Below are 20,288 nucleotides of genomic sequence, written 5' to 3'. Positions count from 1 at the left end.
CTCATAACATATACTTGTAGTCACATAGCTTCTTTTCATATTCTCATAGGATCACATAGTTCATATCTTATACTTTGTTTTCTCATGTTCACATATATACATTACATAGCACATACTTCTCATAACATTACATTCAAAAGCATGTTAACACATATAATCATGCATACATACAATTCATGTCATTCATATACGTATAATCATATATTCATGCATTCTAACAGAGGAAATAGACTTGTCGCAAGTCTTGTTTCCATTTAGCACCATAACTAATGAATATGCACTCACCTGGCCTCACTAGTCAATTCCAATCTCTCATCTTTCCCCTTGATCGATCTTACTTGCCAAACGTTCCGGAATTCTTTATGCGTAGAATCTACATAAATGTACATTTCGAGGTAATCATTAGATACCTACACCTTGTAATTGGATACTAGCAACTTAAACGAACTTATTAAACCCATATTAACATTTTTCTTTAGGGGGAATTGGTTCCCTACCATGGGGATATCGATTCCCCCGAGACATTCTGGAATTCTGTCGTTTGAAGGGGTATCGGTTCCCCTTGAATGGGTACCGATTCCCCTTGCCCAGAAATCATATTTTCAACCCGAAAATTACTTCATTTTCACTCAAACACTTCATATAACATCCCCTTTTCATTCTTAACTCTAGTACACATACTTAAACCAATCTATTCATTTATTTCATCTTAAACCTCAAAATCCTATCTTCCATATGAGATTCAAAAATCATACCAAATTTTCTATATGTTCTAAATCCAATTATATCACTCCAAATCTCTTAATTTAACTATTGACAAGTCAAATTTAACTTCAAATTCTACTTATCAATTCCTTTCCAAAATTTCATATAAAAACTCCAAATCTTTAATCTCTCTTAACCCCTCCATCCTTTGTTTTTAAGATGATTTAAGCTTTCCTTAAGCTTAGTTATCATCTAATAATCAAAACCCAACCTTAAAATCAACAATTCATTTACAAACAAAGAAACTTACCTTTGTCTTGCTCCCCCACGTATGAAGAAGAAGAAAGGAGAAGAGCACTCTGGAGAGTTCTCTCCCCTTTTCACGTGTATATCATTCCTTGAATGATCAAATGACCATTTAGCCCTTAATTTCCTTTAATAATTACTAAATAACCTTCAATATATATTCAAATAATCATTGAATTATTTCATTCTTCTACTTTAGTCATCAAATTCTAAAACTTTACAACTTGATCACTAACCCGGTATTGAGGATGTTACACAGGCCCATGCCCAGAGATAGTGGAAACAGTGGTGGAGACCGGGAAAAGGTGCAGTGGGGAGATGGTAGAGAAAGCTCTTCGAATGGTCAAGGTGAGCCATCGACTGTTCGTAGCCAAGGAAAGCCATTGGAAAAGAATGGAAAGGTTAAGTCCGGTGTAAAGAAGAAGGAGAGCAAAAAAATTGAAGTGTTGCTTCTGTGATGGTCCTCATTTGATTAGAGGATGTCCCGAGAAGTGTCGCCTTACAACCATCATAAAGAGGATGGAAGAAGGAGAAGTAGCGGGAATTGGCGCGGTCGCAAGTGTTAAAGCTACCAAGCCAAGAAAAAGACTTGGTCCGATTGATGAGATCAATGCGACCAAGCAATGATTGAGACGAGGCAAGGCTGTTGATATTGAAGCAGTCAAACCCGGGAGAAAGCCCGAGATTACGAGTATCCAAGTAATCAAGACAGAGGAAAGACTTGGCGAGGCTACATGTTCCAAAGTAGCCGAATCAAGGAGCAAGAGTGGTGCGACTACAAGTTCTCAAGTAGTCAACCGAGGATTGAAACGTGACGAGACTGCGGGTGTCAAAGCAGTCGAGCACAAGAAGGGACCCGGTGCGATAGCAAGAGATAAAGCCGTCAAGCCAAGGGTGCAAAGTGAGCAAGTCTGCTCACAGTATGCCAGGATGGAGGCGTGGTCCAAGTTGAGGCGTCTTAGGCATAAAGGGACACTTAAGGAGTATGTGAGTCGATTCAGAAAACTCATGCTCAAAGTCCCAAGTTTGACTGAAGAAGATGGATTCTTCACATTCATGTTCGGATTGAAGCCATGGGCGAAGAGAGTGTTGGAGCGAAGGGAAGTCAAGGAGTTATCTAAAGCCTTGACAACCGTTGAGTCCATAAAAGAATTTGGAGTCAAGAAGAACAAGACTTCCAAAGCAAAGTCGAAAGTCAAGGGTAGCGACAAGAGATTCCGTGATGAAGGCAAGTCAGAGGATGAGGAATGTTGTTCCTCGAGTGGCAGAGAAAATCTACTCAATGATGAACCAGATGGTGAGTATGGGGAAGATGTGTGCAGTCTTAGCACAAGTTCGAGTGTCAAAGATGCTAAGCCGAGGGTAAGAGTCGAGCAAACGAGGGGGCGCAAACTTAAGATGCTAGAAGTGTTGCAAAATTACCCGAGGGGAGCCGAGTCATCCAAGGTGATAGATGAGCCCAAGATCGAGTTGTCCAGAGAAAAGGACGAACCCAGGATCGAAGAGGCGTTGAGAGTTGACTCAATAAGGTTCATTTCTGCCAAGGCAAGTAGAAGACAAGTGCAAGAAGAGTTGTTCGTGTCCAAGGAGTTTGCCGAGCATGTTCGTGTAGAGAATATGGCTTCAGAGACCATCTTAAGAGAAAGGTCGAAGTAGGGGCTTGCCGAGGATGTTCAAGTGAGGAACAATCCTTCAAAGACTAGTGGACAAGAGTCGAAGGGAGTCAAGACGGTGACTACGGACAAACTGAAGTTGTGTTCAGCTTTAGTTGGCATGCTAGAGTAATAAGACCATAAATGCTGTTGCATTGATCGATGTGTGAAGACAGATTAAAATCAGTCTTCAAGTGGGAGATTGTTGGAAAAGTCAAAAAGGGAGGCAAGGGAGGCCATTGAAAGTAGTGCATTTATTGCACCGAATTCAAGCTGGTAATTGTTGAAAATTTTGGCTTGGGAATATTACACTTTAGTCCCTGCACTTTAGGGTATTTTCAAAGCTTAGTCCTTAAGCTTCAACTATAAATACCCTTACCCATTTAGCTTCAAAATCATCCCCAAATCATTCTAGCTCTCTCTCAAATGTTTTTGTAAACACCTGTAAATTTTTTCCCTTTAGTAAAAGATCTGCAGCAGTCCGGAGACGTAGGCATAATTGACTGAACTTCGTTATCAATTTCGGGTATTATTTTTCTGCTTTTATTTCACATTCTCACTAATCTGGTTATAGGGAAATTACTCGTTACTCGTTTGTTTCCCAACAGTTCAGTGTGCTTATAATATATAATATATACTTGAGAAACCGCTGCATTTTGCAGTTGTTAGCAGTGGGAGAGGAAGGTATGCATCCAGTAAAGGTGGGTTTCGGAGTGATAGTTTCCGTGGTCAATGGAGCTTTATCGATGGCCGAGGAGGAGGCTATATGGCAGGAATGAATTCAGAAACCAGGGTGACTATTTTTATATTCTTTGATCAGTTTAATTACATGCATTTATACCTGTGAAAGCATCAAACGATTTGTCATGCATGTGGTATAGGCGGTGTAATCTCAGCCATAAGAAGCTTAAGCTTGAATTGAAATTTGTGGCTCAAAGCTTAGAGTTTGAATTGAATATTCAATACTAGTTTAGATATATACATGCAATTATGTGTTCTTTCAAGAGGTTGCAGAGGTTGGACTGGCAGTGCAACCTAATCTTTTTTCGGTCCACCATTTCGTGTTGCTTTAGGTGTCTGAGGCTTCGGGGTTCCCGAAGGATTCTCTGTGTTTTCGTTAGGGCATCCTAGCTTCGGTGTTTCTGGTGCTTTCTGTGTTTCTTTAGCTGTTTCTAAAGTGTCTCGGGAGTTCTAGGGGTGGACCGGTGGAGCACTCTTGTTGGCTTTGTTTCTCTGTACTCTGAAGCGGAGATCCGTTTTCACTTGCATCTCCTATCAATCTTCATTGCAAGAAAAGAATGAATCAGCATGTTACTGTAATACGGTCGGATATCTTTAATTTTTTCAATGTCGGTGCAAGGTTTCGCACCCGAAACTGGAAACCGAAGACTGGAAAATTCAGTTTGAGAAGTGAGAGCTTACATAGGGAAGGCAAAAGATTTAACCCTTGCATCTGGTAGCTCTTGATGAACATCGCACACGGGATGGGAAAGAGAATTCTTTATGAACATTGACCTTATGAACCCAATATTCTTTATGCCTCGTTGTGTTGGTTGCTTCTGCTTCTGTATCTCCGTGGCAGAGCTTGTTTGAGTCACCACTTTGTCCGGTAGTTTCAGCGCTGTCCGATTATCCCGTGGAGTGACCTAGAACAGACTGCCCATAGAACTCATGTTCCCCGTGTGGATACTAAACAATGATTCGCTGTCTAAGCCGATGACACCACCTTGACTAGCAAATTCAGCTGCTGACATCTTGTTCCACGGAGTGCTCGGTGGCAACGGACTGCAAAGTGGTGAATCGTTATAGAAATAATACTCGTCCGATTTCGACATCCAGTTCAATTGTTCCGTTGTGAAACTCGGGTTCCCCGTGTGAAGGCTAAACAACGACTCGTTAGAACGCATGCTTCATTCCCTTGTAGCTGCAGTTGTTGTTCTAGCAAAGGCATGAGATGGGGTGTTGGCTTCGGTAAGTTGTTCCGCAGCTGATGTTGGAGGAATCGGTGTGGCCGGATCATTGTCACCGGATGGCGATGAACGAGAGAGGGATGTCGGCTTTTTTTTCCATCAAAACACGAAGGTTTTCACTCGGAGAAGCAACTCGGTCCGTATTTGAAACACTACCGGAATCATGAACTCCACTCATATTTCCACATTCAACCAGAAAATTATGCTTTAATATGAAATTAAAAAAAAACAAATAAGACTTCCTAGATGTTAACTGTTTTCAGAAGCAAAACAACAAATGAATGATGAACATGAAACAATTTTCTGCAAAATTCCCAGATATACTCGATAATAAACCATAATTTATTGTTTGGCGTGAATAATTCTCATCAAATTCACTAATTAATCGTTAACAAACCAAAATTCCCGAAAACAATTGCTGAACATATAAACTCAAAACCACATAAAAAAAACAAGTAGAATCAAACAATAAGAACAAACAAAATCAAATGATATAAACCAATTTGAAACTTATTTCAAAGATTTAAAAAACAGTTATCCTTTCAATGAATCCCAATCAAAATTGTTGATTCGTTGACTAGAAAATGAGCCTTCTTCCTCCCATCTCTTATCAACTAACAGAGAAATAACAAAACTCGATAATTAAAAATAAAAATAAAGACCAGGAAGCAAGAAAACTAGAGAATACGAGAGAGAAAATGTTGGACGAGAGGCAAAATTTGAAGGGCCTGCCATTGGTATAGGCAATTTGTGTGTCTGTTTTATCTTATATTAATAACGAACTTTAGCCGCCAAAAAAACTACTTAATTTGAACATTTTTAATAATCCAGGTAAAGTACATCATAGGTCATTAAACTATACTTAAATAATCTTTTTGGTCACTAAACTTTCAGAAGTTATAAATTGATCATTCAATTTTGTCAAATGGGCAACACAGACCAACCAGAAACCCACACGTGTCGCCATCGTCTACAAAAACCCTGAGGGTTTTACTTCGAGATACAACCCTAAGCGAAGACTACTGGTGGTGGTGGTGGAGGATTAGGAACCTATGTTGGCGGTAACAAGTATGGCACTGGTGGTAGCTATGGAAGCAATTCTGATAAATCTGGTCTAAACATGTAAGATGGTGGGAATTTCAATGCTGCTTCCAGTGACATCGGTGGTGATAAATTTTCCACTAGTGGTTCAGACGGATTCGGAGGTAACCAAATGGGATTTGGTGGTGGTAATGTTGGATATGGTAACACTGGTGGCGTTGGTAGTGGTTATGGAGGCCAAGGAAGTTATGGTGGTGGCAACAAGTATGGTGCTGGTGGTAGCTACAGAAGCAACTCTGATCAATCTGGTCCAAACAAGTATGATGGTGGGTTCAATGCTCCCGCTAGCGACATTGGTGGTGATAGTTTTTCCACCAGTGGTTCAGCTGGATTCGGTAGCAGTAATGTTGGATATGAGAAGACTGGTGGTTATGGCCAAGGAAGTTATGGTGGTGGTAACAAGTATGGCACTGGTGGTAGCTACGGAAGCAATTCTGATCAATCTGGTTCAAACAAGTATGATGGTGGGAATCTCAATGCTGTCGCTTGTGACAGTTTTCCCACCAGTGGATCTGGCGGTAATGTTGGATATGGTAAAACTGGTGGAGGTGGTAGTGGCTATGGAGGCCTAGGAAGTTATGGTGGTGGTAACAAGTATGGCACCGGTGGCAGCTACGGAAGCAGTTCTGATCAATCTGGTCCAAACAAGTACGATGGTGGGAATTTCAATGCCGCTGCCCAGTGGCATCGGCGGTGGTATTTTGCCACCAGTGGTTCAGCTGGATTCGGTGGCGGTGGAGATATCGGGTTCAAAGTAGAAACAGAGATTATGTGGGGAATGATGCACGGACTGAAAACAGAAGAGATGAAGAAGAGTACGAAACTGTCGACTTTGCCAAAGGGGCATGAACTTTGATATCAAGTATCAACCTTTGTTCTTTAATGGTGAATTTGTTTTCATCTTATTGTTCTGCTGTCTGAACAAATTTTGTTTGCCATTTTATACATTGATATTTGTCCTCTCTAAATCTTGATGCATTTTATACGTTTAATATGCAACGAAGAAATGATCACAATCTTTTTTGATAAAACCGGACTGTCATTCATCAGAAGCGTTATTAAGTTTATCAAAAATGAAGAAATAGATATCAAAGTTTAAGATTACTGTGAAAAAAAAGTTAAGGGGTCAAATTGGAAAAGATTAATAAGTTTAGGGATTATATGATGTTTTATCCTTTAATTTATAGTTGCACTCGCCCTTTCAGGTTCGACTCCAAACCTCAGCTTCGTTCACATCAAACCTTACCTTCGGATCAAAAACCCCAATTTTGCTACTCAGTCCTCACTGATCGTTGAAGCACTCGCACTAATTGAACTCAGTTCATCTCCCTCATCGAGCTAAAAAAGTCCCTTTCGCTTTCGAGCTATTCTTTTTTGTCACAATTTCAGCACTTTTCAAGCAATTTCAAAGGCTTTCGCTACGTTGCTGTAAGTCCACTTCTCTATGTTTCTCCTCGATACGCTGAATCTCCGTTAGGGCTTGGAATTCTAGAGCTGGGCAGTTATGTTATTTGTATTGTCGTTTTAGTTGGAGCGGGAATCGCTTTCTGGCGCTTCGGTATTTTGTTGCCTTGGTTTCACTTTTTCAGAATTGTACGTTATTTTTCAGTGTCAGCGTCTGTTTGGTTGCCTAGAAAATGGAAGATGCTGAGGAATTTAATTTTGAGCAATTGCAGAGTTTAAAAATTGAGCTAAAATTATGATAGTTCTTTTTTTACGGCTTTCTAAAGGTTATAAACTTTTTTTAATGCTAATTTATACGTCTTTATCTTTACTTTGGTTTCCTAAATTTCTCATTAATTAGTGTATTTATGTTACTATTTAACGTTTTGCAGTTGCTTTGGCTGCTGCTTCAATGCTCCTTTCCTTTTTCTTTTTTTTCAAGGTATGTGGAGTCCATTGAGCTTGCTATGGTAGTCTTTGATGCTTTTAATGTTTGTTTTTTTGTTTCTGCTAATGGGTGGGCTGCTGTCTGCCTTTTCTTTTTCTGTTGATTGATTCGCACTCGGTGTTATTAGTAGCTTTATACGGTTAGTACGTTATTTATTTGGTTCGCTAAACTGCGTTTCTCATATTTAAATATGAATTTATCGATTTAATGAACTCTACCTTCAATTAAATTTGACTTATGTGGAATTTGGTTTTCATGTTGACTATTGAGGATGCCCCGTAAATTCGTTAGAAGAGAAAAGAAAAACGGTGCCGTCAGATTGCTGTAGTGAGAAAATACTAAACTATAAATGTTAGGTTGTGGCATAAATATCCTGCAGCTTAACTGCTTTTCCATAAATTTACTGTCAGAATGCTGTGCACTCTTGTGCAGGGCATCCATGAATGGTTGTAGAATTGGTTAGTGACATGGTGCCATGCTGCTACTTGATACGTTTGCTGGATGCCCCTTTTCTGACATTTTTATACTTGACACCAAACAACATTAACTTCCAACATGAAGAAAAGGTAGAATTGTTGCTTTAACTTTTATTTCCATGAAGGCATGATATGTTGGTTTTCTGCATGCAAGATAAGGTTGAATTTAGGAACATGCTGACTGGAGTGATTTTTTAAATGTACAAAAGAGCTTTGTTTCTAAATTCAATTTTACCTAACGAGGGATTCATATGATTATCTGCTCTGTAATGGAATTTCAGGCACGTGAAAACTTTAATTTAATTCTTATTTCTTGTAGGTAGTAATGTTTAAAGTTTAGCTTCTGAATGTTTTTGGCTTGGATTATCTATGCCTGGCAACGAAGTTGGAAGCCAGAGACAAGCTGGTGGGCCTCTTGTTTCCAGTTTGAAGAATTTAAGTGCTCATCAATTAGGTAATAATCAAGGCATCTTGGTTGTTTTAGTTTCTGATCACTCTGGTCCTACCACTATTGTACTGAGATCTTTTAGTCCACTGCCATTACATGTTTTTACTGTTTAGTCAACATTATTATATTTTCTGTTGGCATTAGCAGAGTCTGAAAATTTCAGAAGCCAATTGCAAAATCAGTCACCAATTGCAAATGGTTATATGCAAGGGCGTGATTCTTTCCAGGCAAGGCATAATGAAACAAACTTATTGGGGATGGATACAGCACCTACAGGCTCATCAAGTCTTGATTCACCTATAGGAAATGGCCCTGGTTTCCATAAGAATGGCTCGTTGAGGTTGGAATCAACTGTATCTCCCATAAATTATGATCTTATTGGAAGGCAACAACAATTTGGCGTAATGGATCCTGGCATGATCCAACCTTTGCCAAGGCAGCAGTCTGGGATGACTGATATGCAGCTCTTACAGCAACATGCTATAATGCAAGAATTACAGAGACACCAACTTCCAAAGCCACAGTTTCATTTTCCAGAAGCAAGGCAATTGAGCTCTGCAAATCAGGTTTCCTCTGTTAAAGAGGAATCAGTTAGCCTTTCTTCTGCTCCAATGATGGTTTTCCTGTCCTTGATGCTTCTAGTTATTCCTGGCAGCCTGAGCGCATGACACAAAATGCAAATTGTATGCAGCATGGTGCCTCTCCAGCCATGGGAGGATCCTCTGGTATGTTTTCTCCTGGGCAAGGTCAGATGTGTTTGATGGGTATGGTTCCTCAACAAGTTGATGAATCGTTTTATGGGATTTCTACTACTGGTGCAAGAGGAAATGCATATCAATATTCTTTTGTTCAAATGGATAAGCCTTTGATGCAGAAGGTTCCTGCCAGCAGTCATTCCTTTCTGGATAATCAATATATTTTTCGAGATCAAGTTCGTTTGCTAGATGGAACTTTGGTTTCTAGACAGTGTGAGCAGGATAACAATGTATTTGAGGATGTGGCTGGTCAAGGTTTAAATAGTGAATTTCATTCAGAAAACTTGCAGCAAACGGTTATCCAGCCGAAAACTGTACCGATATTGGAGTCTCCTCAGAGGCAAGAGCATTGCAGTACTGCAGAAACATCCCTGAAGAAGTCAGCAATTCAGGTTTCCTCCTCCCAGACTGTGGCTACGCTGGATCCAATTGAAGAAAAGATTTGTTTGGTTCAGATGACAGTATGTGGGATATATTGGGAAAGAGCACCAACTTGGGTTCAGCGTTGGATGGTACGGGATCTTTAAGGGGATTTCCCTCTCCGCAAAGTGGGATTTGGAGTACTCTTATGATGTCTGCTGTAGCAGAAACATCCAGTAGTGATATAGGGGTGCAGGAACAGTGGAGTGGTTCGGATTTGCAGAATTGTGAACCTCCAAGAGGGAACATGCCTGCATCAACTGTCAATGATGGCACCAAACAACAGTCAGCTTGGGCTGATAACAACTTCCCCAGTGCCTCCTTGCTGAACTCTAAAAGTATGTCCAATACTTATAAGTTGGTATTGCCAGAGAATAATGCCAACCAAAATTTTGCACGCATGCAAAGAGATATTGAAGGCTTTGGCTATTATTCAAGACCAAAAATGCTGTGCATGAGGAGCAGGCAATGAGCAATATAGAGGTTGGTCCAAGTAATAGGAGTATTAAAAGATTTAAAGGTCCATCTTCAGACTCTAGTTTGGAAGCTCAACAGGTATGTTCCCAAGGTGAAGAGCAATTATCTAATGAATCCAATGCTCTGATGAGAGATGCACATAATAACCATCCTTTAGTACCTTCTGGAGATTCTAAGCTGCCAAGCTCTTTGCCAAATGCAGGATATAACTGTGAGACACAGTTATCCACTAATATGCTGGCATTTGTTCAGAATGAATCCCAGCATTTCCCCAATTCTAATAATCCAGCTGCTAATATAAGAGGTGAACACACTCGGATCAGTCCCCAGACGGCTCCATCCTGGTTTGATCAGTATGGGGCAATTAAAACTGGGAAAATGTTGCCCGTATATGATACCAAAAAGTTTCCATTGTTGGTCGGGCCTTCGATAGTTTGCATGTTCATTCAAGTGAACATGATGCTGATCCACTGGATAAAGTCCGGCAAAGTTCAAACTTCATGCCAATAGAAACTGAATATGTCGCCCCTCACTCACTGCCACCTGATATCGCAAGTCAGAATTTGGTGGTTGCGAGAGCAATGAAGCGCAAGATAATGACATTTGAGTTTCTACCATGGCATAGAGAAGTGACACAGGGTTCTCAAAGGCCACAGAACATCAGGTGAGTGGAATCATTATCCCATTTGCTGCAATCCTTTTTACACTATGTATCAATGATCCAAAGAGCTAAAGCCTTTCTGAATGATAATTACTAAAATGCTAAAAGTAGTTGCTTTTTTCTCTTCTTGGAATTGTTTGTTGATTGCAGTGTGGCAGAAGTAGAATGGGCTCATGAAGCAAATCGATTGATTGAGAAGGTGCTTTGAGTGTCAACTGAATTTGAATGTTTGATTTTCCTTCTTACAATCTGATAGTTCTCGGCTTACAGACATTGATCTTAATTGCAGGTCGAGGATGAACCTGAAATGATTGAAGATTGGCTGCCGGCACTTGGATCAAAAAGAAGGCTTGTTTTGACAACACAGCTTTTGCAGCGACTACTTCGTGCTCCACCAAGAGTAGTTCTTTCTGCAGATGCTAGAAAAAACTATGATACTCTGGCCTATTTTGTTGCCAGATCAGTCTTAGGAGATACATGCAGCTTGAAATATATACCTGAAAGTGACACAGCTGTTCCTCACAGTGGAAGCATGTAAATACATCATTTTTGGAATCCTTGAGTCTGCTTTTACTGGCTCTCATTCAAGATCATTATTGTTAGCGTACGACTATCTTACTAATGATTTTTCTCTCTCAATTCCATTTTAGTCTCTCTGAAAAGCAGAGGGAGCAGAGAAATCAATCCATCTTTAAGGCTGCAGAAGGGTTTATCAACAGCAGAGATGCTGGAAACAGTTTATGGAGGTAACTTGTATCTATTTTTGCCAATACATTCATCTATAACATCGTCTAATGTATGTTTATGAATCTTGAAGTTTACGTTTTGTTCACTCATTCATTTTATTTTGTCATCTCATGGGTGTGTTAAGCTGTCATGTATCATTAATTTGTTGGCAACAACTAACAAGGTTGGTCTGGCTTTTATCCAAACAAAGTCACTCTGGGTATACTTGTTAGATCCACGGATAGTATTAATTTTCCCTTTGGTTAATTGTTTACCTGCATAGGCTTAATAGTCCTTTGGAGGATGCAAACTGTTATTTTTTCACAGCATGTATTTTACGTGCTCTTTGGGAAAAGTGTGTTCCATTCCAGTGCATTGATTTAATAGACTTCGAAGGAGTTTTTTATTATTATTGCTTTATTTGTTTATTAACCAGTGAGATTCCTTATCACAGCCATCCATCGTTGAATTTCAGTATATTCCCAGATTCAGCCATGGCTGGTCTTATATATCTATAATTTCATAATTCGACATGGTTCATGATTTTCTTTATGTTAGAAATAAGATTTTGATTGGGGCTAAACCGGTAACTCTGCATTCTTCTTATGTCTAATATTGTTAGTCTAGGCCAAGATTGCATCTCTAAGTTGTCATGTTTTAACCGATTGTATTGCCTTCTAATACTTTGTTTAAGCAGTCTGATCAAGAGAGCCTCAGTATCGGACTTAAGATTGGAATGTCAGGATCAAGAGAAGGTATCAGTCATCACTCGCTTGGCCAAGTTCCATAGCAGGGGGCAAGCAATGGGGCACACAAATTCTTTGGCCAAAGATACGTTATTGCACTACCGATGCCTAAAAATCTCCCTGACAGAGTACAATGTCTCTCACTTTGATCATAATTCATAAGTTTTTTTTCCCCCCATTTTTTAGGGTCCAACTGCCTTTCTTATCCAACCTAGTGTTTCTCTTCTATGCTCCAATTTATTCTGTTCAGAATTGAAGCGCACAATCTCAAAAAAAAAAAAAAAAGAAAGAAAGAATTGAAGCACAGAAATGAATATGTAGGATAAGATGCACTTGATGTTAACGTATTAACATCGTAGGCATTGATGTAGGCCAATTCCTGAGAATTACAGTTCTTACTGATCAGATTAGCATTTTGGTTTCCAATGGTTGTATGAATGCATGCATGTCATGTAATTATGTTTCATAAGAGTTGAATTCAAAAATCAGTCTTCACTAAAAGACAAATAATGTGTAAACTTGCAACGGCAATTGCATTGAAATAATCTGAATATAAATCAACCTGGGATCTGAAATGATTTATTAGAACCATTTATATCATACATATTACAGAAATCACAGTCACTCCCACAATAAAGCACATATTAATGATTGGAAGTTGAACTTAAGCTCTTGGTTCTGAACTTTTTTCACACGAAACTGTCTTGAACTTGTGTTAGACATGGATGTTCTAGGGAATATGAAAAGTTTGAATAACATACAACAGAAATGGTTCTCACATAGCATGTTCGGTAAACTATGAAGTTATCCCATATTCACATGAAGATATGTGTTGAATGTGTACCGTATGTCTCCCTTGATACTGTTTCCCTAGAGACACCACACATGCAAGTAATTCATATACCTATTACCTTCTTTAGATTCAACCTCTACAAAAATTTATGAGAGAGAAACATGAATTTCCTCACCAATCATTGCAAATATTTCATCCACCCTGTAAGAAAAAACAAAAAAGACAGATTACCAAAACTTATGTACAAATACATATCTACAAAAAAGACAGATTACCAAAACTTGTGCACAAATACATATCTTTGTTCACAGCTGTATACTAGGACTCAAGATCGAGTGTCCGAACATGCATCAAATACAGATACAAAAAAATGCAGTTGGTTCAAGGAAGAGTGTGTGCAAGAACAATAATGGAAATTTACTCTCAAATTGAAATTTTACCTATGAACATCTATGTTCACCTCCGCAAGCCAGGTTGTAATATAAACCTGCAAAGAGAACTACAAACATTAGCATGCATGGTAGCTTTAATACATAATTATGGCCCTAAAGGTAGTCTTGATATCCTATGATATTCTGAGATGATTTCTTTTTGTACTCGTGTTTGATATTTGTTTCCAACGCATATTCAGTCATGGGCAAATGCATATGATCCTCCAATGGTTCATAAAATACATGAAAAATTAAACAGACCTGATACTTCTGCTTAATTAATTATGCCAAACGCAAAATATACAACAAAAGAACATTGATAATTTAGCTAGGTTCCATCATAAAGATAGCCACTGACCTATTTGGAATATTCTTGCTTAAGGATTCTACCGCTACGTTTAATCGTGAATTTGAAATGTGTTACTTGGATTTGTAGGACAAGAGCATCTAACACGAGTATGTTCAATTATTTTAACATTTTCCTATGGATTTAAAGAATCCTTGGAAGGTCATATGTCTATACCCATGTTCCAAGTTGCGTCATACACAAGTACTTTTAGAAAAAAATAGTCGGAATAACATAAACTATGAAAGATAATGGACCAGAACCTGCAAAATTTCATGGCCTGCTGACTGCTGCCTTGAAAAGTTGGCAAATTGTATTTTCCGTCCTTCAAACCGTGGATGGACTGGCTCGAAAGCTTCATCAGAATACAAGTTGCATAATTTGAGATCACCGAATTCTCCCAGGGTAAGCTCGTCAGACCAGCAGAACTGATTGCCTTCTGAAATTTCGCAACTAATGGACAGTAACTCCAATACAAGCAATCTCTACATGAAACAAGAGGGGACGATAGGAATAAAGGATAGATACATTAACAAAGAAACTTATGTTACTCGAATTCTCATATAAGTGGCTGGTATGAATATGTTTCCAGCTAAGATATACTAGATTTTTTATGTATTTGGAAGATCTTTAAATATCATATCCTGTATGCATATTTATATATGTATCAGACATAGACGTCGGTTATAGCAACAATATAGAAAAAAACTAAAACACATACCAAATATGTTGTTTCGACTCTTATCTTTTCTTTAAGTACTCGTATTTGACAATCGTATCCGACACGTGGATATGAGATATGATCTCTAAATATTCACATAGTAAACAAAAAAAAAATCATAGAAAATGTGATACACATGCCAGACATACTCCTATACGGAACTCGCACCGGATACCATAGAGCATATCAGGTATACAGTATAACAATAGAAGGCCATTCCATTTACCTTCAAACTTAGTTCCAACATGAACATCTGAATGAGCTCTTCAGCTAATTTTCTGGGGATCATTCAAAGATCATAATTAACCAAAGGAAATGCATAAAACTCATGCACATAATATTGTATAGTATATTAGATTATCATATTAATCTGCAATTCAAGTAACAAAATTCACTGCGTATGACTTTGAATGGTTCTAGTAATATTGTATATACATATAAAACAGATTACAATTCTAAGATCGCCAGCATCGGAAGTGAGTACAAGGTATCAGATAGGTATGTATTCAAGAAGTGTATATATATATTATTTATCTAGTGAGTGAAATCCTCGTTATAATGCCTGAATATCAAACATCAGTGTTAAACATAGATATTTTGAAGTAACATAGATTTTGGCGAACATCATGATTCTCCTATGATTTTCTCCATACTTTTAACCTCTACTTGGAAAGTTGGTGTAAATTTGCTTCAAGACCATGCTCAATAATTAATTTCTAAAATAATATGCTCACAATAAAAGAACTAATACGTACAAAGGCATGAACCTTTTGAGATTGGGGTCTATCATCTATGTTACTTAGATTAGGGTGTCATCTATGTTACTTAGATTAGGGTGTAAGTGTTGGACACAAATATTCATTTTTTTCCTAAGAATTTCATGTATTCAGAGGATAATAAACTTGTACCACGTTTAGATATGAATCAGAAATTGATGTCAGATACAAAATTGAAACACAGTAGGTCTTAATCATTAAAATCTTAGCATGTTAAATAATTCTGCAACTCCCTGGAAGCCATATTCGAAATAAACGATTTCAGATTAGACTTACCAAAAGAATAGATCGACCAAAATCTGAAGACAGCAACCCCACCGCAATCACCGGTGTCATTCACATCCTCACTAGTGCTCGAAAATTGTACAAGTGGACTATTGTTGCCTCCTTTGAGAAAACATCTCATGGATTTACTAGCATTCATCATGTTCACAACAACCATCACCTGTAGAAACTATCAGGTTGATCAAATACAAGCCTATTCAAGAAAGTTTAGATAAATATACACAAGTATCATAAGCTATACTACTAAGACTAGAATGCAAGTGTCAGATATGGGGATATTCCAACACAAGTATGTTCAATTTTAATGTAGATTTTCATGTATTTGGATTACATTTTTATACTTATATCCAGATAGACGACGGACACGAATACTTTAAAAAAAATTAAGAGTTGGAGCATCAATGATCATGAGTAAAAAATACTTACCATGTCCTTGTAAGATGATAAAAGTTTACTTCCATGGGATTCCTGAAAGAAATTATTCAATTAGTCCTCATCATGTATAAGAAAAAGATGTTTTACAAGACAATGAGACATTAAGAACTTACAGTCCAATATTTAAAACCCTTTTTTATGCAATCGCCTTTAAAACATAAACTTTGCATATCCCAAATTCGACCCTTTTTGTACAAAAATTAATAAAACATGTAGTTATCAAAATAGCATACTTGCTGCTTAAACAACTTCAAAGAAGCTTTTTTCGAATATCAGGCATGTCCTTTAGAGCTCCCAACTCCATCAACGGCATGTATCTGAAATCAAATTGATCAATGAAACGAAAATTAACAAGACCAAAAAAAATACACAATCAATGATATCAGTAAAAACAAAATATGAGTTTTCATCACTTTTGGGATAAATAAGCGTTGACGAGTGAAGTGGCGTGAGTTCTGGCGACGACGAAGAAAGCCATTGTTGGCGGAAATACGCCATTTCGACCACTGGTTCCTTAGGTTCCGTTGAGCAGCTGGCCTCCATTGCCTTTCCGAATACGACGGTGATGGGAACGGAGAAGAGCTCGAGCTTTGTGGTTTTAGGCTCTGGAGTTTCCATGCCGCAGTCGAGGTTTCAATTTCAGTGACGGTCCCGCCATTGGTTAATAAAGCCTATCCTTTTAAGGTTATTGCTTATAATTTGGGCCTTATTAACATTGTTTGGCCCTACCTTGATACGCTTTAATAAACCCAAGTCCAAATTCCATAAAACAATTCCTGGTCAAGGCCGGGCCAGATGCACCTAGTTCTTTTAAACGGTTAGGTTTAAAGATTGACCTAAACAAGATGTCTTCTGGTCCGACTCGATTTTATAGGGTTACACTTTTTTAAATTTTGGAGTTGAGTCAATGTTTTTAAAGGATGAGATCGAGTCAGGACGAATTTAGTATGAAAAATATCCGACTACCTGAAAATAATAGTATAAGTGACCTTTTATATATTAAAGGATAATGTTATAACTAATTTTCAAAAAAACATAATTGTTATAAATCATTTTATTTTACGTTGTTTATTAGATTCTTATTTTATCTAATATATATATATATATATATATATATATATGAGTTAGGATCCAATTACATAGTGTAAAACTAAAAGTTTTACATATTTTAGGATCGTTTGATGAGGGGAAATCAAAAGCTGAGATTAACAGTAGGAAATAAGAAAATGTTCTTCATAAAAAACAATGAGTTAATCTCAACTTTTGATTTCCCTCATTTTAAGGGTTCTAAAAGGTGATTAATTTTACAATGTGTGTAAGTGGATCTTAACTATATATATACATGTTTCGGTTCAGGCCTAATGCGAGCTTTTATCCTAAAAATCATGTTGAAGTTTAGATTAGGTGGAGCTTCCCTAAATTCAAGTTGAGTTTTTTTTGTTATGGGTGGAAGGGGTATTATTATACTCAGATTGAGTTTTATTGACGAACTGATCTAACCCATGACCATCCCTAATTAAATTTGAATGAACTCCTCTCAAATTTTCAACCCGTTTTATGATTTAAAACTATTCTCTATGTCCCAATAAACTTTATCACATATAAAAAAAATGAACAATCATAATTTTAATTTATATGAAATATATTAAAGGTTCCCAAAGTATTATAAAATGATATGTTCGATCAATGAATTTTTAATATTAAATATAATTAATGCTAGTAACACCCTAGACCGGTACGACATAAAGTCACTCGATCCGGATGTTACACGGAACCACTTACGTGACTAACCAACTTTAAACTTAACTTTTTCATGCTTTAAAACGACCATTATAACTACCCATAAAATAAATTGAAATATAATAAAAATCTTTTCACTGAGGAGCTTCAAAATAAAATATTTACACTTCAAAAATATTACAGACCAACATGACTGAATCTACAACTCAACTGGACAATAATGTTTACAAATATACATGCCCAATAAAAATGAGGAGGCGTACACCTGATCTGCACTGGACTGGTTTGGACCGTGGTCTATCTACTACTCCCAACTACTTGATCTACAAACATGCCCACGAAAACATCTGAAGGATGAGTTAACTAGCTCAGTGCCACACTAACGGCTAAAACATACTGACTGCAATTCACTGAAAGGCTTAAACGTTAAAGTCTACTACTTTTCTATATAGTATATTGATCCGTTTTATACTGCTTTAGTGAGTATACTTGTATACTCACTCTCTACTCTATGGTAGACATCATGGTGCGATTGATGGTTCTGCATCTCGGAGTTCATACATCCCTTTAGTCTACCTTGAATGTGGCCCCCGAAATCTCTATATCATACACCATACTCTCGACTAGCCCATTCATTGAGTGTCGAACCTTGCGCCCAAACTAGTAAGATTTAAGTGCCTTGTGCACTACCTAAGGATATTCAGACTGATTCTAAACTTTTGTCTTTGCTATAATTTCTAAAGGAACTCGGGTGTCCTGGTCGTTTCCCGAGCATTTAAACAAGGCTAGTATTATTTGATCTTACTCTATTCTTGTTTCTACGTTTAAATTAAACTTTCTTATCCTTTTCACTTGTAGTCTTATTTGATGATATAATGAAGTGTTGGGGTACCTCGAGTCTAATTCCCTCAAAAACTAACCTTTTTGGCCAAAACACACTGAAAGTTTCGATACTTTATATAAGTACTGGTACTTTTAAACATTTTGTTATGCACAGTTTCGAAACTTTCTTGGAGTTTAGAAACTTTGACCCAAAGTTTTGATACTCTTACCCAGAAACTCACAAATTTGCCCAAAAGAAATAACAAGTGTCGAAACGATTTTTTCTTAAGTGTGAGAAAAGGGTGAGATTTTAAAAACCACATTAATTCTTAATTATCTCTTTTTAATTTAAAAACAAATGCGATTTAAAAGACCTCTCGTTTCGAAAATTTTTAGATTTCCTTTACGATCGAAAAATACAGTTCAAGGAGTCGCCACCAATATTTGATTAGGGTGTGATTGGGCACCCAAAAATGCCTTGTCATTTTAAATAAAAATTAATTTTAATTAAAACAACAAATTGAGGTCTGCGTTTCCAAAATCTGAGTTCGGGAGTCGGTTACGTGTGGGGAAGGATTAGCACCCCCACAACGCCCTAAATCGGTACCTAGTCGATTAATTAACGTTTTTGCAATGAACTTTACAAATTCGAACTTAATTTAATTTTTGATCCCATAAAACAAAAATGTAAATTTAAAACATTCAAAAACACTCAAACAAATTAAATGAAAATTACCAAGTCATTTTAGAAAGATAAAGAATGTTCGATATTTATAAATATCGAGACCAGATCTTAAAGATATAACAACCTTTTCTCGATATATTTAAATAAACGAACATTTCTTTTTCTTCCGTTCCCAAATTTTAAGGTGATAAATCAATTTCTTAGGTGCCACTGATGGGATACACTTTTAATTTAAAATCGTCGAAAGTGGATATCTAATCAGTTAAGACAACCCACTTGAAACAATTTTAAATTAAAAGGATATTACCCTTAATCCAATTATGTAATAATGTCGAGTCATGCTTATGAGGATATCATACATAAACTAGTTAAATAATACAACTCATTCGAATAAAATATTTAAATCTAAAAATGCACATATAATTATATATTAAACAAATAAACCTACTATGTTAATATGCAACAATATTTTCTTATGTCTAATCATTTAATAACTGCAAATATAATATTTATCTCATTTACTTAAGGTTGAAAAATAAAATAAAAATGCATAACATACATACATAAAAATACATACCATACATAAAATAGTAATACGAATGTCATTACTTATGGACAAAAATTAAATCTACCGCTAAAAACCCAATTCTAAATTTAATGCTACCATATAGGACTAAAATGACAAACACTAAAGCTAGGCAACCAAATAAAACTGATCAGTAAATATCAAAACAACTAGGATTGAACTACCAAATACCAGAAATTATAAGCTAAATGTGAAAACAACTAAAAAGGGAAAATAACATAGGCTGAGGACTAAAACATAACATGTTTACAATACACAGACCAAAATACAAACACAGAAATTTAGGACCAAAACAGAATGCTCGGAAAATAAGAAGACTAAGTTACTAATAAAC

The 20,288-nt window shown here is 37.1% G+C and overlaps 3 protein-coding genes and 1 pseudogene across 3 annotated transcripts; 2 read left to right on the top strand and 2 right to left on the bottom strand.

Moving 5' to 3' along the window:
* Positions 1-3,825: 3,825 nt before the first annotated feature.
* Positions 3,826-4,570, bottom strand: LOC120200078. Its single transcript, XM_039201003.1, has 3 exons — positions 4,390-4,570; positions 4,086-4,284; positions 3,826-3,943 (listed from the first exon to the last, which is right to left on the bottom strand). Exons 1-3 carry the CDS (start codon positions 4,568-4,570, stop codon positions 3,826-3,828), a joined length of 498 nt encoding a protein of 165 aa, XP_039056934.1.
* A 42-nt stretch (positions 4,571-4,612) lies between these two features.
* Positions 4,613-6,590, top strand: LOC120200077 (glycine-rich cell wall structural protein 2-like). The gene is made up of 2 exons (XM_039201002.1): positions 4,613-4,634; positions 5,761-6,590. Exons 1-2 carry the CDS (start codon positions 4,613-4,615, stop codon positions 6,588-6,590), a joined length of 852 nt encoding a protein of 283 aa, XP_039056933.1.
* A 443-nt stretch (positions 6,591-7,033) lies between these two features.
* LOC120200212 lies at positions 7,034-12,742 on the top strand. The gene is made up of 9 exons (XM_039201110.1): positions 7,034-7,162; positions 7,570-7,619; positions 8,058-8,191; positions 8,421-8,555; positions 8,697-10,865; positions 11,013-11,061; positions 11,152-11,396; positions 11,513-11,608; positions 12,286-12,742. The coding sequence occupies exons 5-9, from the start codon at positions 10,702-10,704 to the stop codon at positions 12,494-12,496; spliced, it is 765 nt and encodes a 254-aa protein (XP_039057041.1). The 5' UTR covers positions 7,034-7,162; positions 7,570-7,619; positions 8,058-8,191; positions 8,421-8,555; positions 8,697-10,701; the 3' UTR covers positions 12,497-12,742.
* Positions 12,743-12,964: 222 nt separating this feature from the next.
* Positions 12,965-18,476, bottom strand: LOC120200076 (annotated as a pseudogene).
* Positions 18,477-20,288: the final 1,812 nt, after the last annotated feature.

This window comes from Hibiscus syriacus, unplaced genomic scaffold, assembly GCF_006381635.1.
Source record: "Hibiscus syriacus cultivar Baekdansim isolate YM2019G1 unplaced genomic scaffold, ASM638163v2 tig00005929_pilon, whole genome shotgun sequence".
Classification (NCBI taxonomy): Eukaryota; Viridiplantae; Streptophyta; class Magnoliopsida; order Malvales; family Malvaceae; genus Hibiscus; species Hibiscus syriacus.
The sequence above is the reverse complement of the archived record's forward strand: the minus strand, read 5'-3'. Positions and strand labels throughout refer to the sequence as shown.

Coding starts and splice junctions, on each gene's coding strand:
- LOC120200078 (XM_039201003.1), bottom strand. CDS start 4,570: ATGCGTTCTAACGAGTCGTTGTTTAGCCTTCACACGGGGAACCCGAGT. Junction 4,285..4,389: donor AGCTGAATTTGCTAGTCAAG/GTGGTGTCATCG, acceptor ATAATCGGACAG/CGCTGAAACTACCGGACAAA. Junction 3,944..4,085: donor AAATCTTTTGCCTTCCCTAT/GTAAGCTCTCAC, acceptor CTTGCAATGAAG/ATTGATAGGAGATGCAAGTG.
- LOC120200077 (XM_039201002.1), top strand. CDS start 4,613: ATGAGATGGGGTGTTGGCTTCG. Junction 4,635..5,760: donor GAGATGGGGTGTTGGCTTCG/GTAAGTTGTTCC, acceptor TAAACATGTAAG/ATGGTGGGAATTTCAATGCT.
- LOC120200212 (XM_039201110.1), top strand. CDS start 10,702: ATGCCAATAGAAACTGAATATGTCGCCCCTCACTCACTGCCACCTGAT. Junction 11,062..11,151: donor CAAATCGATTGATTGAGAAG/GTGCTTTGAGTG, acceptor TCTTAATTGCAG/GTCGAGGATGAACCTGAAAT. Junction 11,609..12,285: donor GCTGGAAACAGTTTATGGAG/GTAACTTGTATC, acceptor TTGTTTAAGCAG/TCTGATCAAGAGAGCCTCAG.